This window comes from Trichosurus vulpecula, chromosome 3 (assembly GCF_011100635.1).
Source record: "Trichosurus vulpecula isolate mTriVul1 chromosome 3, mTriVul1.pri, whole genome shotgun sequence".
In the NCBI taxonomy this organism is placed as follows: domain Eukaryota; kingdom Metazoa; phylum Chordata; class Mammalia; order Diprotodontia; family Phalangeridae; genus Trichosurus; species Trichosurus vulpecula.
Genome location: NC_050575.1, coordinates 183,140,769 through 183,160,108, shown reverse-complemented (window position 1 = coordinate 183,160,108; position 19,340 = coordinate 183,140,769). Strand labels below are relative to the sequence as shown.

At 36.2% G+C, this 19,340-nt stretch overlaps 1 protein-coding gene across 6 annotated transcripts in view; it reads left to right on the top strand.

Moving 5' to 3' along the window:
* The window catches only part of OSBPL2 (oxysterol binding protein like 2), a 114,090-nt gene that overhangs the window by 80,445 nt on the left and 14,305 nt on the right, over positions 1-19,340 (top strand). For all 6 annotated transcript variants that reach the window (XM_036749424.1, XM_036749421.1, XM_036749426.1 and 3 more), the window contains 5 exons: positions 2,513-2,620; positions 9,129-9,218; positions 11,714-11,837; positions 15,747-15,875; positions 18,931-19,054. In XM_036749424.1, coding sequence (XP_036605319.1) covers positions 2,513-2,620; positions 9,129-9,218; positions 11,714-11,837; positions 15,747-15,875; positions 18,931-19,054 — 575 coding nt within the window. The remainder of the gene's footprint in view (positions 1-2,512; positions 2,621-9,128; positions 9,219-11,713; positions 11,838-15,746; positions 15,876-18,930; positions 19,055-19,340) is intronic.

Below are 19,340 nucleotides of genomic sequence, written 5' to 3'. Positions count from 1 at the left end.
TGTTTAAAATAATAATCCCTTTCAATTGAAATGCTTTGTTAACCTTTTTAACATTGAAAACTAACTTCAATACAAATTTCGAATGAGTCATATGATCTTGATTTTCAGTTAACCTGGAGAGTTGTTCAAATGTCTGGCTACTCAGGGAATTTCTAAAGTTTTTTTGTACATTATTAATATTCTCTGATCTTTTGCTTACCATAAGCAGAATTTTCTAATTTAGTGATGAATAATAAGGTTAGAAGATAACTTCAAAGCCAAAACTGTTAGCCTAGTTATTTGAGTATAGCAATATAATTTTAGAGACATAATCAACATAATCATTTGCAGCTATGAATTAGCAAATATTTGTACAGTATATGCAAAGCATTGTTCTGGATATTTAGGGAAATACAAAGATAAATTAAAAATGGGCTCTGCTCTGAAGGAGTTCATCATTGAGTAAGATAAAACATGTACACAAATATTTATTTATCATAGTCTACTTGTATTATAAAAGAGATACAGATGGAATGTTAAGGTTTGGAACAGGGAGTTCCAACTTGGGAATCATGGAAGGTTTTTGGAGGATGTGGCATTTGAGCTGGGCTTTGGATATTGGGCAATAGCTTTCCAATAGGCAGTAAGCACCGTGAGTATGAGAAAGCTCAAAGCATTTGGAAAACAGTAACTAGTTCAAGTTGGTTAAAGCGTAAAGTTTGTAATTAAAGACAGAAGAGTGAGTTGTGGAGTGCTTTGAATGTCAGGCTAACAGTCAACAAGCATTTATTAAGTGCTTACTATAGGCCAGGAACTATGCTGAGAACTGGGCATACAGAGAAAGACACCCTCCACCCCAATACCTTACACTCAAAGAGGTCACAGTCTAATAACATGCAAACAACTTAAGTAGAAACAAGGTGTATATGCAGGATAAATTGGAGATAATCTCCGAGGGGAGGCACTAAGATTAAAGAGGATCGGGAAGGGCTTCTTACTCAGCTAAGATTTGAAGGAAGCTAGGAGGCAGAGATGAGAAGGGAGAAAGTTCTAGGTATGAGGGACAACTAATCAAAATGCTCCAAGTTGGGAGATGACTGTGTTTCGTTAGGAATAGCAAGGTGGCCAGCAGCAATAGATCACTGGCAGGAAGCAATGTGTAAGAAGACTAGAGAGGTAGGAAGGGACCAGGTTATGAAAAGCTTAACAAACAAGGGTTTTATTTGGAAGACAATGGAAAATCATTGAACAGTCTAAGCAGCAGAGTTCAACCAGAAGTGTTTATAATTTAAAAAGATTAATCTGATTTTATTTAGTGCATAGCTTGGATTATAACAAAGAGAAAATAGAAGTACAGAGACTGATAAATCAGTTATTTCAGGAGTCTAGATGAAATGAAGCTCAGCTGGGACATTTCATTTTGGCAGACAACTCCACATGCCATCAAATACATAAACTAGTATCTTGGAGCCTTGCTATAATGTGACTCATTGCCACATAGATGTATTCAACTAAATACATCAGTGCTGGACCATCTCCAAGGAAGCTGATTTATTGCAGGTACCAAGAAAGCTTATAATAATAATAGTCTTCTCTATGACATAAGTCAGGCACCTTGAAAATAGTGTTGTAGGGAGGGTCGTGGCAAAGAAAAAAAGTCTTTTTAGATTAATGTGTGGCTATAATCCCTTAGTAATACTTTTTATTCACTGTTATTATAATTATAGATTCCACAGAATTTAAGCCACTTTGATAGATTTTAAATTACTTTTGTAACCAACCTGGATAACTTAAGTCCTTGTTTTATAGGATACATTTGCTTTCATGTTGTAGCTACCATAGTGGGTATTTGTGCTTCAAGGTTTAGATTATATCTCCTTCTAGCTCTAGGATCCTATGATTAATTTTTGCTGGTAATTATGGCTATTTAAGGCATTTAGCACAGTATTTACCACATAGGAGGCTCTTAATAAATGTTGATTGATTGATTGATTGGTTTAAGGTGGGAACATCACTAGAAATATGCTAATTTTTTAAGTCTAGATTTCTATTAATTTCTTTTACTCCAAGAAAGGACATTTGGTGGTAATCACGATTAAAAGGAAAATAGCTAGAGTATGTGTAGTAAAGGTAGTAGATACTGTTTTGAACTTTATGGGACAGTTCCTTATATCTCCAAGTTTTCACACCAATGAACACGTAGTCACCACAATATGGGTTTCGTAGAGTATTCTCTTTGGACAACTTCATAGAAAAGCAATTTTCCTTTGTCTCAGTCTTCTTTTATTGCTCATTAACTTTCCTTGACATTTAAGTAAAAGGCTTTGTTGAGGTTACAAAGGAAAGAAAAAATAAATTTCAAACGAATGCTAAATAAATAGCCCCTATTGAGGGAGTTCAAAGAAATATTGTACTCTTCTACAGGGTTTAAGATCATTATGGTTTAATTCTGTTTGGGATTTTACTTCTTTGGTTATGCGATGAGTTCGCTTTTCTGACTTCTGACTTGCTTGTTTTTTGGCATCTTTTACAGACATAACGAAGCCTACACTTGGACAAATCCTACCTGTTGTGTACATAATATAATTATTGGCAAATTGTGGATAGAACAGTATGGAACAGTTGAAATTTTAAATCACAGGTAATAGAACACAATTGTGTAGTTGAAACATTAATCCAGCTAAAAGATACCTACCATGTCTTTATGTAATAACCAAACAAGATCATGGCATGGTTGTTTATTGTTATTCCAGAAGAAACTTAGGACTTAGCATAACTGGGTTCAAGTCCCAATTCTGACACATTTGACCATGGCCACATCACTTAAACACTCTGAACCTCATTTGTACAATGTGTATGATTATACTTATACTAAGTATCTCACAGAGCAGTAGTGAGGAAAACACTATGTAAATCTTAATGTGCTATATATAAACACAAGGTATTGTTGATTCTTATTTTTGTGTTTTTGTCTTAAACTGTTACATGTCATGCATTGTTACTTTACTTTCTTATTTGTTGCACTGAACTGTGAACTCTTTAAGAACAAGGGTCTTGTTTTATTTATTATTTATATTCTCAATACCTAGTGTAGTGCCTTGCATAGGATGAGCGCTCAAGAAATATTTGTTAGATTTGATTTGTGATCGATACCATCACATAGTTATGCAATTTTTACATTTGATCAAAACTTGAGTTGATTGGTTTGTTTTATTTTGTCATTCAATAAGCAGTTATTGTGTCAAAAATATATGTGAGGCACTCACGATAAAAAAGTGAAAAATGACAACACCTTTGCCTTCTAGGAGCACTTTGTAGCCTAGTAAAGGGGATGAGAAGTGCAAAGGTTAATACAATTTAGAAAATGATTCAGTGTATAGGAGAGGTCAAATAGAGTGGCATGAGATGTTCAAGGAGAGAGGAATAACTTTTACCTGGGAGCATCATGGAAGAATTTATATGGCAGAAGGATCCTAAAATAAGCATTGGGGGAGAAATATTTCAAGATGTAGAGGTGAGAGGTAATCTGTTCTGGTGAGATTTGGAGGATCTGAGGAATGATACGGGGGATAGTATGTACAAATGTGAAAGAAAAGAGGACAAGATCAGGGAACAAGAAATAGCTGGTTTTTACTAGAGCACAGAGTATGTGAAAAGGAGTAGTGTAGAACAAAGCTGGAGAGGTAGTTTGGGACTAGATTGTAGAGGAATGCCAAATTAATGAACTTGCCCTTTGTCCCGTAGGCAGTGGGGTTTTTGAGCATAGGAAGCTAACTTTGGTAGTGGTGACTTTGGCTAGATTGGAGAGGGGAGGCACAGAAAGCAGAGACACATGGTATGAGGCTATTTTAATGGACCAGGCAAAAAAGTAATAAGGGCCTGAACTAGAGTTTTGTCAGGGAAAAATGACAACACCCTTGCTTTTCTAAGTAGAAAAAGGGAGGTTCAGTCAATCGATGTGTATAAGAAATATTTTAAAGGTTAAAAAAAGTCAGAATTTAACTCTTTCTCTTTGATCCCACCTATCCATTTAGTTTCCAAGGATGATTTCAAGGTTTTGAAGTGGAAGGAATAGGATAATGCTGATGCCATTAGCAGAATTTTTTAGTTAAGAGGGTTACATTTTTGTGACCTCCCCGTGCAGTTAACTAAATATCTTATTTGGAAGTACAAGCAAGAGAGAAAGTAAAAAAGTGAAAAAAGACTTGGTGGGTTGATGTGGGGGAGTTGGAAAACCCCCCACAAAACCAACCCCCAGAGGAACTTGGTCAGGTTACAGGTTTGACTAGATGACTTCTGAGAGCTCTTTAACAATTAGATTCTGTGATGAGTTCTGTTGGAAATATGGTGCTAAAGCTTAGGGGAAAGGTCAAGTTTAGTTGAAAAGATTTGAAAGTCTTCTACATTGAGGTAACAATTGGAGCCATGGGAGTGGGTGAGATTGCTTGGGAATGAAGTGAGAAGGTGGGGAGAGAGAAAGGAAGGAAGGAAGTAGAGAGACAAGAAAAGGAGACAGGGACACAGAAGGATGAGGGAGGGAGAGAAAGAGATAGGAAGGAGAGAAGATAAGAGGGAGAGAGAAAGAAAGGAAGGAGAGAGAGAGAATATATTATGTATAGAATATGTATAGAGAGAATATATGTGTGTGTGTATTAAAGTGTATGTTTATTATAGATACACATACATACATACATAGTGGCTCAGTGGATAGTGCCCCAGGCCTGGAGTCAGGAAGACCTGAGTTCAAATCCAGTCAGGTGGTTGCTTGGTGGCACAGTGGATAGAGCACTGGACTTGGAATCAGGAAGACTCACCTTCATAAGCTCAAATCTGGCCTCAGATGCTTAATAGCTGTGTGACCTTGGGCAAGTTACTTAACCTGTTTGCCTCAGTTCATCATCCGTAAAATGAGCTAGAGAAGGAAATGGCAAGCCACTCCAGTAACTTTGCCAAGAAAATCCCAAAACGAGGTCACAGTGAAATGACGTGGCACAACAAATATGCCAAGGACTATGCCAAGGTTCCTAAAATACTCCCTAAAGTGGACTCTCTGTCATCCCAGACCTCATCCTTTAGGTATCTAGGGTTCCAAAGTGCTAGCTATGAAGAGAACTCTAACCCATTTTAAGACCAAGTCTCTAAGCATAGAGGGTGGCTAAGCATCTAAAGGGGTTGCTAAATAATCCCAGGTCTCAGTGTCCCTAAGGCATTGGGACTGGTGGGATGAGAGAATGGGCATAGGAGGAAGGAGAAGACTTAGCCTCGGGGGATTGAAATTGGAAGCTGAGCACTTGTGCCAGGTATAGGGCATCTCCTGGATGTGTCTCATACTCCTGCCATTTGAGGGATAAATTCTGGGATGATAGCAAAGGATGAATTCATTGTGCCTTATAGGGACCTCATCAACTTTTTCCTTAGTCACTAGAATTAGTAGAAATATTGGCTCTCTTGGAGTGACAGGCCAAGACTTAATCCTGTTCCTAGTCATCAGAGGACAGATGGCCCCTATCCACTTTATCATTTCTATCCTATGGCAAGTACATTCCCAGTTCTTAATAATCTTATCCTTGTGCTTCAGAACAAGGTCTGCTGAAGTCAAAATCTTCCCTTTTCTCTCCCTGTACTCTTAGCCATTTGCACCTCAGTCCTACTCCTCCATAGTCCATGTACTCTTCTTTCTTCCTGTTCTGTTGTACCCTCTAAAATCCTTGCTTCATGGTTAACAAGTTCTTTTTCTCTTAAATCACTTGTCTTTGCACTCTTTCCATGTTCTTTCAGTAACAGAAACTTGACTGTCCAGAAGTTATCATTAGTGTTTTTACCTTTCTTAGTAGAGTGTTTGTTATATCATGCCAACCCACCACCCAGCCCCAACAAGAATTTGGCCAGAAGGAAGAGTAGCTATACTACTCCATCCTCCATCCATGTTGTCCCTTTACTGACACCACTCAGCAAACCTCTTTATTTGTGGTTTCATATGCTGACCACCAGATCATTCTCCCATCTCTTTTCTTAAGCTAAAAAGTTTAGTGCTGTAGTGGGAGCCAACTCCAGTTGTCTTGCCACTAGATGCAGATGACTTTGGAGGAGAAAGTGAGGCTGGTGACTTTGCACAGCCCTCCCTCACTTAAATCCAATTCACTTGCAAGTCATGACATCACCTTCCTGATCATCACCTTCAAGAACGAAGGACAAACAACAACCACAACAACAACGTGCTGTAGTGCCAGGCTTACGTTATTCCTCCCTACCTCCAACCCTTCCATTATACTTGAGGCCTTCTACATATTTGTTGATGTTTTCCCATGAACACACTGACACCTCATTTCATTAATCTTCTGAACACCCATGAACTCCATCTTCATTCTACTTCATCTACACACAGGGATGTTCATATCCTTGAACTTGACCATGACTCTTAACTGTTCTAGCCAGAATTTTAAAGTTCTTCTCTTTGGACAGACCCTGTTCTCTTTCAGTCTGTCTCACCTTTCTTAAAGCTGTTCATCCTCACAGTGGCCTAAAGTCACTGCTCCTCCTGTTAGCCCATTACCTTTGCTCTGGCCTCACGTCCCTCCCTTCATACATATGTTATCAGCTACCCCCTTGTCAAACTTTGCCATACTTCAACCCTCAGTTATTCCCACTATCTCCTTTCTCCATTTATACTCATGTGCTGAACATTCCTAGAGAAAATTGTGTGACTATATTAGCTGTGTTCACTATAAATTTATCTCATCTAATCTCAAACTGGACCCTCATTTCTGCACAGCAAACCTTTTATTCTTCCCTGATTGACTTTCCACTACAGTCTTCACAGTGGCTATTACAAACCTCTCTCATTATGCACTTTCTTCCCACTCCCTGTCAACAGAAGACCTTGTTACATACTTTACTGAAAAGAAATAGAGGGTTTCCTTTACAAACTTCCTCTCCTACTCCCACTCCACATCTTCAAATCTCAGTCCATCATCCCCCATTCTCTCTTTCTTTGCTCTAGTCTCTGAAGAGGTGGGCATTCTCCTTTCTAAACCTAACCTCTCCACTTGTACACTTATCCTTTAGGAGGCTCCCCCCTCCCACATTCTCTTTCTTTCTCATATTCAGCCTCTCTTGATTCAGTGACTCCTTCTCTCCTGCCTATAGACATTACCAAGTCTCCTCCATCTTCTAAAAAAAATCCTTCACTTGTTGCTGCCATTCTCTCAAGCTATTATCCTATATATTTTCATCTTGTCAGAGATAAAATCCTAGACAAAGCAATCTACTACAGTTGCTTCTGTTTCTTCATTTTCCACTCATTTCTCAATCCCCTTAACTCTGACTTGATTCATCTAAAACGATCCAAAGTTACCAATGATCCTAACTACTAAATCCAATGAATTTTTCTTAGTCTTTATTCTCCTTGACCTCTCTGTAGCTTTTGATGCTGTTAACTAACCCCTCCTCCTGAACATTCTCTCTTCCCTTGGATTTCTTCCTTCCCTCTACACTCATTCTTGATTTTCTTTCATGGATCATCTTCTTCCTGATTACTAAGGGTGGGTGGCCCCAAGGCTCTGTCTGTCTTCTTTTATCTTGGTAAACTTTCTTCCTTGGTGCTCTCCTCAGTTCCCATGGGTTAAATGATCATTTCTGTGCATTTGCAAAAAAGTGGAGAATTTAGAAATAAAAATAACTTAAATTCACAAAACCCTTTAAGGTTTATAAAGTACTTTGAATACAACCTCATTTGATGTGTGTGTGTATCTTTATATATGTACACACACACATATTTGTTGTTTTTCAGTCGTGTCCAACTCTTTATGACCATTTGGGGTTTTCTTGGCAAAGATACTGGAGTAGTTTGCCATTTCCTTCTCCAGCTCATTTTACGGATGAGGAACTGAAGCAAAAAGGGTTAAGTGACTTGCCCAGGGTCACACAGCTAGGAAGTATCTGAGACCAGATTTGAACTTAGGAGATTATTCTTCCTGATTCCAAGTCTAGTGCTGTAGCCACTGTGCCACCTAGCTGCCCCCTTTACCTAATTGCTCCTATATATACATATTCAATGCTATATGTATGTGTGTGTTTGTGTGTGTGATATATACATTTTGTGTCTGTGTGTATGTGTATGTATGTATCCTGGGTCCTAATCTTTTTCTCGAACTCTAGTCTCACATTTGCAACTAGATACCTTGTAGGCATATATAGAACCTCTGTCTTAGTTCAAATTTTCCTCACTTCACACACGAAGTATTACAATAGCCTACTAATTACTCTCCAGTTCAAATATGGCTGCCAAGTTAAACACATTTCCCAAAATACATCTGACCACATCAAACCTTATAAAAAAAATCTTCAGTAACTCTGTTGCCTCTAGGATAAAACAATTCTCAGCCTACAGGCTTATAGGCCTCCACAGGCTTCTATTTAGCTTCCTAGTCTTATTTCATATTTCTTTCTTTTACTCATTCTTTGTTCCAGTCACGTTATTCTGCTCACTCCACATTAAGTGAGATTTCAACTCCTGCCTCTGTGGTTTTGTACAAGTTGTCTCCCATGTATAGAACATACTGTTTCCTCCTCTCTGCCTCATAGAATCCTGAGCTTCTTTAAAAGTACTGCTCAGGTGGCTACCTCTTAAGCAAGTCATTTCCTGATTCTCATCTTCTCCTAGTTAGTAATACCTTCTTGAAATTATTTTGTATCACATCATATTACCTTACTTGCACATGCTATTTTCCCCCAATGGAGTATAAGCTCCTCGGGGGCAGGGACTGTTTCTTTTTCTTTGTATTCCCAGTATTTCATATAGTACCTGGCACATAGAAAGCATTTAATAAATGGTTGAATTTTATTGGATGTCATAGGATTTGATGTTAAAGGATTGAGAGGCCTGGGTATTAGGGTCATTTATGTAACTATCCAGGTTGCCAGAAATTATGGCAGAGGATGGGGAGAAGAGGAGGCCTGTGCCTGTGTCACTTAGTAAGGCAGGAGAATGTTGTGAAGATCATCAGATGACAGCAAAAAAAAATTGATAAAGGGATTCTATTTGAACTGGTTCTAAACCTTGAATACTTCCTAGACAGATTGCTTGTAATTTTTGAAATGTGATGGGAAAATTTTTATAATGCAGTAGACTTCTATGGTTTCTCTTCTAGAACTGGAGATAAGTGTGTACTTAACTTTAAATCATGTGGGCTGTTTGGGAAAGAACTCCACAAAATAGAAGGATACATTCAGGACAAAAGGTAGGTGCAAATCATTGTTGGTTCAAAGTAGTTTCTGTCTTTAAACAAAGTGTCTTTTAAAAAATTATTTTAAATTGGACTTTAATTTTTGAAAATAATTGTTTTGAAATTAAAATTTTTTTTCCATCTAGACCTATGATTTCATTGGTGTAGAGGAACTTACTAGTAAGGAAACTCTTTCTACCAATGCAAATCAACAAGTATTCTGCAACTTAGAGTTTTTGAGAATTTCTAGGGAGCACAGACAGTTTAAATGGCTTGGCCAGAGTTATATAGCTTCTGTGTCTGGGAAAAGACTTGAACCCCGATTATTCTTACTCTGAGGCTGGCTTTCTGGCCACTACTCCATGTTGTTTCTCTTATGATTGGACATCATAAAATGTTTGAATAATTTGCCAGCGGGATTAAAAGTAAAACCTTTATTGCTTCCTTTTACTCTTGATTAAAATCCTCAAATTGCTACTGTTTTTATTAGATTTGGTTATATCTATAGCTTGTCTATGTAGAACATATTTTCAAATTAGAAAAGTTAGGGAAACCATTTAATAGATGGATTTTGTTTTTGGTATAGTGATAGGTGATTAGAACCCTAGGAAGATATCTTCTGTGATGATACTGTCTTCATCAGTGATCTTAATAATATGTGATTTGTGTAATTTTCTCACATATATTCCTTTTGAGAAATCACGTTGCCAGCTTAAAAGCAGAAGTGTGAATTTGGTTTCACTGTGTACCTTTTGTCTGCTCAAAGCTGAGCCTCATTAACTAGTTTGTGATGAGAGCTATTTTTTTTCATGCTTGGCTTTTTGGGTTTCATAGTTTAAATACCTTTTTTACTTTTTGCAAGCAGATAAATTGTTAGTGATATTATAATAAACAACCTGTCTTTGCCTTAAGTTATTTTAGTGGCTTTTGTGAAACGTGACCCTTATTGGCCATGTCATTTCACCTCTCTGAGGTTTAGCTTCCTCATCCAAGAAATGAAAAACTAGAATTAAATTATGGTTTCTTTTAATTGAAAATTTGCATTTTAAATTGAAAACATTTGATTTTTCTTAGCCTTCCATGCCCTATTGGATTTTAAGACCTGTTCAAATAACCCATAAAATAACTTGGAAAAAAAGGATTAAGGAGTTTCCTTCATTTGAATAAATTAGAATTCAACTTACACATTTGAAAGAACAGCAGGCTTGTTCATTAGAGCAGAAAGAAGGTTGCATTGCACACACACTAATTCTCAACTACTGAAGAGCCAGTCTTATGCATCATGAAAACTCTTTTTATACTCATATCAAGGCACTTTAGAGAGACATATTTTCAAGGGTTTCTATCCAGGGCATGTGATTTGGAGTCCTGGTGCTCACTCACTCTGGGTGTGCATATTCTTCCTTCTTCTTGATTTTCTAGTTTTCTGCTTTTAGGTTAGATTGCATTATTCCTGAAATGTACCTTTGTAATTGTAATTTTCCTCTGAGGAACAGATCATTTTTCTTACTGTTAGATCACTATGCTTGCCCAATCCCTGGTATGAACTTCACAGATAATAGTACCTTTACGATAACACTAATAATACTAATAGTTAACAATTACATGGCATTTTAAGGCATATAGAGCTCTTCACATAAGTTTCCACATTTGCTCTTCACAGTAACCCTATTGCTGTTATCTCCTTTTTACAGATGAGGAAACTGAGGCTCATAGAGGCTAAACATCTTGCCCAGGGTTCATGCATTCCAGTGTCACAGGCAGGCTTAGAATCCAGATCTTTCCTGACTTCAAGTTTAGTACTGATTCCAGGCAGACCTTTCAAAGGTGGCACCCTTCTACTACTCTCCATGCTAGAAAAACATAAACATATATGTTACCTTTTAAGCTGTTGAACAGATGTGAAAGTGACCTCTAGAAGTAATTAAACCCAAGCTCAAGGGAATATTGGCTCTATCACTAGAAAAATCAGATACTTTATGTCATCCCTTAAGCCTTGACCACAGGCATATCATTCTTTTTTCTTCCTCACTACTGGCCATATACTTCTCAATCCTTTAATTTATTCCTTTCTTCCAAATTCTTATCCAAGGGAAGTGATCCATTCTGTAATGCTGAAACTTCTATGCCTTCTTTTTATTTTTTTAACCCTTAATAACTGAGTTGAACATTTTGCAACTTGATCCTTTTTGCGCCTTGTAGCATTGCCATTCAGCTTTTCCATTTTTCACACTCTCACATTCTTTTCTGCCCTCCCAATAGATCTTAACTTTTTTGAGGGAATGAACTAAGAGCATGAATATTCTGTCCATAGTAATTAGAATAAATGATCTAAACTAGTCTTTCAGTGTTTTTGTGCCCAGAGGCAGCCCAGATACTCTGAAGGAAAAAAATGCCAAAAGAGGAAGCTAGAGCTACTATTGAAATTAAAATCCTGCTAATTTAAATGAATAGTTTATAATTTATATTAACTGTGCAAAAAAGAAAATAAAGTTCCTTTTTGACCACAGCAAAAAGAAGCTCTTTATGATATATGGCAAGTGGACGGAATGTTTATGGGGCATAGATCCTGTTTCCTATGAATCCTACAAAAAGCATGAAAGAAAAGGAGACCTCCAGAAAAAAGCAAAACCGGTAAGGTTTCTAATACTTGGAATAAGTGTTCCTGTGAATTTTTGTATCCTATCTGAGAACAAAAATAGGTGGATGAAGGGCTTCAGAGTAAATGTGTATAAATTAGCTCATGATTACTGACATCTAGCAAATCATCCTTACTTCAGCTAACCTATAAGAAGACCACAGTGTACCTTAGTGTCCCCAGATAAGAAGTGGGAAATGAGTGGGGTGGTTATAGTTTTTCTGTCGTAATGAAACAGGCTAGCTGGTTTTTGGAGCTGATTGAAACTGAAAACTGAGTTGAATGTCATTTGAGTTCACATCTTTCTAATGTCTTAGTGATTACCCACCCCAAAGACAGGAAAATAAATCTCATTTAAAAGTATTTCGCCTTGCAGGGTCTGTGTTCTGGCACATTTCCCATAAAGACATTTAAGTTCTGTGATTTTTTTTGCCCTGATAGTTAATGCTTATAATTATAAGCCCATATCTTTTCCTTCCCTTTAGTTTTGCATACTAGATAATGTATTCAATAATAATCCAGTAGTGAGAAAAAAAAATCTTTTTCTCTTAGCCCTGTGCAATATTGTACTTTTGGACTAGCTCTTTCTTCAGTCTAAAATTAAAGCTGGAATTTGAAAAGAACAGCACCTGATTTCTATTAAATAAATTGGAGTACACTGGAGATGTTCATTGTTGATTTAACAAACAGTCAACATCTGCCATACTTTGTCACTTTTATTTTACATTGGGATATAAATGGACTATAATAGTCACTTTCACCATTAATGCTCGTTTATTTTAAAAAAAACTCATACTTCTGTTTAAAAGAAAGGTTGTCCTCAAATGTTATCTATTGATTGATGTCTTTATACATGTTTTAACCTTTTCAGCAAGTTATAAAATACTAGGTTCATTTTTACAAAGTGCTGTTTCAATTTGTTTTTTTTTTTTGGAGGGGGGAAGGCAGGGCAATTGGGGGTAAGTGACTTGCCCAAGGTCACACAGCTAGTGTGTCAAATATATGAGGCTGGATTTGAACTCAGGTCCTCTTGACTCCAGGGCTGGTGCTCTACTGTCTGTGCCACCTAGCTGCCCCTGTTTCAATTTATTGAAGCAATTTTCAAGCTTTATTTTTCATTCTTTTAATCAGTAAATTCAACTGGCAAGCTAAACCACCAAAGTTTCCTTTGTGTATTCCCCCCATGTCCTTGTCTAATACATTACACATATATGCATATATCTTTACACACATAAATATATGTATATATGTGAGGGGGTTGGACTAAATTACCTCTGAGACTCCTTCCAACTTTGAATAAATGATCCTATATATAATACTGTCTTGTAGCTGAGTGTGTAGATACTGAGGTTATTTCTACCTAAGAATCACCAAATGGAAATGGCCTATGTCTCGAGGACAGAAATATACATCTGGATGACAGAAATGTGTCGTTGAAGATCAGTATGATCTCAAATAAAAATTCCATTTAAAAAGGCATTTAGCCACTCTGAACCAATATTATGCAGTGTTGTGTTGTATGTAAATTACTTAATAAGGGAAAGTGTATATTTTACCCTTTGGTTTACCCTACTCAGTTTTGAAAGGCTGTGAGCAAATTGACACTGGTAAAACCTTTAAGAGAGAAGAGTGCTGGATACTCTCAAAACAGACAGTTTCTTTCCCCAAATTGATGATGCTCTGACTATACTCTAAATTGAGTAAGATATGTTTTTTCCTTAATAAAAACCCTCAAGAAAGGGGGGAAATGATGTTTATTAAATTTTTCCCTGTTTTATTAACATGAAGTTGTTGATAATTTCTGAAGTTTAGCATTCAAATCTTATATAGTGACATTTCATAAAGTGCTTTGGAATTAAAGTACAATCAACTGGATACCAGGAAGGCAGGAATTGTCTGAAGCAACTTAGCTGCTATAGTGCACTTGTTAGCAACTCACAAAAGCTTTGGACAGTAGAAACCAGACTAAGAGCCTGGGCCTATTGGTTTATATAGGAAATTAAACTACAGTTGGTGTTGAATGATTTGGGAACACCATAGTAAACATGTGCTTAAACAGTTAAATAGTGGAAGTTTTATTGGAAATTTTGAGTACTTTGAAAATAATATTACAAAGGTAGCTTTTTAAATTTTAGTTTGTACAACCTTTTGAAGTTCAAAGTAGTTTCTTTCCTGTTTAGCGTTCAGCCTCTATGGGTGCTCTCTTCCATGTCTTTCTACTGTAATGTCCACTCAGTTTAAAAGTATAGATTTTTAAGATTTCATGAACAAATGGTCAGTTTGTGAAACTTTTACGTCTTCACTTTGAGCCTTGTATTGTGTAAGCAACCTTACTGCATTCAGCTGTGGTAGGTAAGAAGTTGAGTAACGGTTCCAGCCTTCATGAAGCTTACACTCTAATTAAAGGAATAAGAGTTAAGCAATAGTTTACCATAATTGAGTTAAGGCCAATATTATATGACAAGTGCTTTAGAGAGTTTAAAAAAAAGTACTATGTGAAATCGTTGGGGGAAGATTATTACTTGTGGGGTATCAGGGAAAGCTTTGTGAAGAAGGTAGCTTTTGATTTGAGCTTTAAAGGATAGGTAAGAATTCAATAGAGTATTTTCCCCAATTTTGAATATTAATTGAGCTATTAATTTGTTAACATACTGCTTAATTTGCAAAGGCTGTTTTTAAAAAAAATCTTTTTATGGCCATAAAAAAGTCAGCATCTTTTTCTCTTGGTTGATTATGTGCAGAAATTTTCAATACTAAGGCTGAGCATAAATAATGCACCTATTCTGTTAAAAAAGTCATTTCCTAGAAGTGTTCTCTGCTATAGGAATTTCTATATAGCACTAGTATTCCTATGAACTTTGAATTTTATTTATTTATATAGTTAATAGTGCATACTTTAATTTGTTTAACAAAAAATAATAAGTTAGCAGAGAATAGGAAGGGTGTGTGTGACTAAATTTTAAGAAGTCTTAAACTTTATGGACCTTTTAACAGAAGTTTAATTTCACAGATGACTGCATGGGACTCAGAATTAGGGTTTATGAAGTGTCTATCATATTAAAAAGAACCTTGGTGTTTTCTGACTTTTCCCTCTCCATCACCTCTCATATCTAGTCATTTACCAAGTTCTGTCCATTCTACCCCCACAACATCTTTCCTTTCTTTCCCCATTACTATTCCTGCTATTGCTGCTACCCTCTTTTAAACATAATTCCACTTACCTGGACTGTTCAAGTGACCTCTTAACTGCTTAAGTTCACTGCTCTCTCTGCCTCCAGTATTTCTGCCTCTCTCTTCCATCCTGTGAATTGCCACATTATCTTCCTTATGTGTATATCTTTTCTCCTCTCAAAAATCTTCAGTGGCTGCCCCTTGCCTACCGGGCAGAGTTCATTGTCTTTTGCCTTGCTTTCAAGACTCTTCACAATCTGACACTGCGCTACCTTCCCACCCCCCAACAATCCATCTAAACTTAATTTCTCAGGCTTTGTACTCATCAGATTCCATTCCTTCGCTCATGCCATTTCCTTTTACTGGAATGACCTGCCCTCTTTCTTACCTATTAATTTCTTACCCTCCATTAGAGTCTTTTAAATGCTACTTCCTCCATGAATTCTTCCCTGGTTTCCCTTTTCAATAACAACCTATGCCTCAAAATTTACCACTTTATTTTGTACTTTTCTAATCCATTTAAGATGTGATATTATGCCTTTAAATTATCTACGTATGACTCCCCTTCCCAAACTGTAAATCCCAAGAGCACAGGGATCATGTCTTATAAACTTGTAAACTTTGTGCCTCAGTGCCTAGACCTAGCACAGTGTTCTATACACATTAGGTGCTTAATAATGTTTGTTGGATGAATGAATAAATTCCAGATTAAACACAGGTTTTACATATTTTAGGAAAATGAGACTGAAAAATCTGAGAGTGATGTGGTTGATAATGTGCCTGAGAGCCAAGATACAGTGCAAGTCATACCTGGCAGCGAGCTCCTCTGGAGGATAAACACAAGGCCTCCAAATTCTTCTCAGGTAAATGCATAGTAGAATAACAACACTCGGTTTACAAAGGTATTTCTGAGCATGTAATCCTAATGTCAGTCATGTAGGGATACAGAGTAGAGAAAAAGATGTAGGGGATAGAATCTGGAGACAGGGCAGATCTGAGAATGTAGGAATTGTGAGGTTTGGCCCTTACAGGTAGCCTGGAGAGGTATGGAGGTGCTTAGTCATGCTGTCTTAGAAAAACAGGGATATGTATTTGCATGCCTAATCTTAGGCTTAAATTGCCTGTCCTGAAATGATGTTTGAGGGACTCTTGATTGTTAACCTCAGATCAGTGGACCCAGGGAGTCAGTGAACTTGAATGAGGGAGAAAATGACATTTTAATTTTCACCAATCACTGAAATTTAGCATTTCTCTCAGTTGTGAATGTAGGCAACAAACGTCTTGAGAAGGGGACCATAGGCTTAACTAGGCTGACAAAGAAGTCTGTGACACCAAAAAGAGTTAAGAAGCAGTGTCCTAAAGATTAGTTTTTCTGAGCTATTTTGAACAAAACATAAATCTTCCTCATTTTTGTCTTTGTAATCCCAGAGCCTTGCACATGGTAGTTGCTTAATAATTTTTTTGTTGAATTGAATATTAAGCATGTTCCTTTTAATGGTTGAAATCAAAGATGAAAAGATTTGTAGTTTTCTACTAGCACTGGCCACTAAAATCATAGCTTTAAACAAAACCAACAAAAAGCACATATAATTGTATCATAGCTGCAGAATAAGCATTCATTAAAATACAGTGCTCATTTATCTTCAAAACCCTAAACACATAAGCATGGAAGAGCCCTTCTTTATTTTAATTAAAAGTATATATCTGAAACTAAGAACTCTCATTATTTGGAATGAAGAAATGCTAAAAGTTTGTCATATAAAACAATGGTAAAGCAAGGATTATTGTTTACTTTCTTCATTATTATTTGACAGTATTCTACAAATACTGGTAATAAAGCAGGAGAGAAATAGTAAATGTATAAATATTAGTAAAGAGGAGGTGAAATGATTCCCCTTTGCAGATGACCTGGATGTTTGCTTAGAAGACTTCACAGAATTAAGGAAGAAACTAATTGAAACAATAGCTTCAGTAAAGCATCACAATACAAAATATATCCACAAAAATTATCAGAATTTCTATATAGTTACAAAATAAAGAAGAAATTATAAAGTCCCTTTCAAAAAAGCTATAAAATAAATAAAACATTTGGGAATTAATCCACCAAGATACACTCAGGACTTGAGTAATTACGTTGTAAAACCCTCTTTACAGAAAGAAAGAAAACAAAATAATTGAAAAATTATTCATTATTGATAGGCAGGACCAATATAATAAAAATTACAATACTACTTTAATTATTTTGCAAATTTGATGCTTTGCCAAACTACCAAGCAATTACTTTAAAGAACTAAACAAAATAATAACATTATATTTGAAGAATGAAAGCTCTTTCTCAAGGGAAATAATGAAAGAGGAAAAAAGTAGGAATGAAAGGAGTCTAGCATTACCAGATACCAGATTATGGTATTTTAAAGGAATAATCATTAAAAGATGAGAGGCAGCATGACCTAGTGAATAGAGAGCCAGCATCTTAGGCTGACTTGCAGTCAATTTTTGTCTTAATACATACTGGCTGTGTAACCTTGAGCAAATCCCTTAACCTCTTAGTGCTCCAAGAAATCCTCTAAGACGACTAATAGTTGCTGATTGGTAGAGAGAATTTTCTCAGGATGTGCTCCCTACACTGATGAATCACAAGTCTGGATAGAAAGAGATCATCAAAACTATTTGGTATATGAAAGAGAAAGAAAGATGCAAAAAAAGAAAGAAAAGTAGATCAGTACAAATTGGATAATCAAGATCCAGAAGCACTCAGTATGTCAGCCTTGTGTTGGATTAACCCAAGAACTCAAATATTGACAAAGTACCTCTTTATTTGACGAGAAATTCTGGGAAAACTAAAAAGTATTTTGATACAAAATGGGTTTTAGATCAGTAATTTACATCACATACCACAATAAGCACCAATTGACTAAGTGACCTAAACATGAAAGGTCATATCATTTTTAAAAATTAGAGAAGAGGAGATAAGTACCTTTTGGATCTGTAATTAGAGGAAGAATTTATAACTAAATAAGGGTTAGAAAAGATCACAAAAGAAAAAGTAGATAATTTTGATTATGGAAAATTAAAAGGCTTTTGTCTGAACAAAATCAAAATGCTAGCACAAGAAAAGAAGCTGTCAAGAGGGAGAGAAAAATCTTTGCATCCAATATCCCTGATGAAAGTCTGATATCCAAGATATATAAGGAATTGACTGAAATACATAAGATCAAGAGTCGTTCCCCAATAGGTAAGTGGTTGAAGGATAAGAACAATTTTCAGAAGAAAGAATGCTGTCATCAATGATATAAAAATGTTGCAAAGATGACAAAAGAAGGAAATAGTGTTGGAGAAGCTATGGAAAGACAGGCAAACTAATATACTGTTGGAATTATGAATTGATTTAACTGTTTTAGATACAACTTTTGATTTATTAAAATTAATAAACTTTTCTCATCCACTAATCCCTCATGGGCATATAGTCCAAGAATAAATATCAAAGATAGAAAAAAATGGTCCTCTATTTAGTGAGATCTTCAGAGTAGCACTTTTGTGGTAGTATAAAAACTGGACCCAAAGTAGGTGCCCAGTTAATTGGAAAATGGCAGAACAAGTTGTGGTAATTGAATAGAACAGAGTATTATTGTACAGTAATAAGTGATGAATATGTGGAATTGAGAAGAACAAAAATTGATGCAGTGCAGCAGTGGAACCAAGAGACCAGTATAGGCAGTTGAATGCAATAACTAACTTTGATCCCAGGCAACAGGTAATAAAACATCTTATTTTATATTTAAAGCTGATTCAGGGAAAGTTTTTTGTTCTGGATTTTTTTTTTTTGGTATAATGATCTGAGTTTAAAAATTAAAACCTGGTATACAGAAATAAATGGCACTTATAGTAATAACTTTTTTCATGTGTATTTTTTCCCAGATGTATAATTTTACCAGTTTTACTGTGAGCCTCAATGAACTAGAAAAGGACATGGAAAAGATCTTAGCTCCTACAGATTGCCGCCTTCGTCCAGATATCAGAGGCATGGAAAATGGCAACCTGGGTATGTTTTTATTGTTGAACTACTATAACCTCCTCTTATTCTTGCCCATGCTAAAATCATGGAGGCACTTCAGACAGAAAACTTTAAACCAGCTGTTCCCTCCTAGTTAAGATAACCCAGAGTGTCTCCAAGGGATGTTATGCAATGTTGAAAAAATAAATTTAGTTTTCTATAATTTCAGAAATGTAAATAAATACCATTGCCCTCAGCAAGCACTTATTAAGTATTTACTATGTGCTAAGAGCTGGAGATACAAGAAAAGCAAAACATACAATCCTTGCCCTCG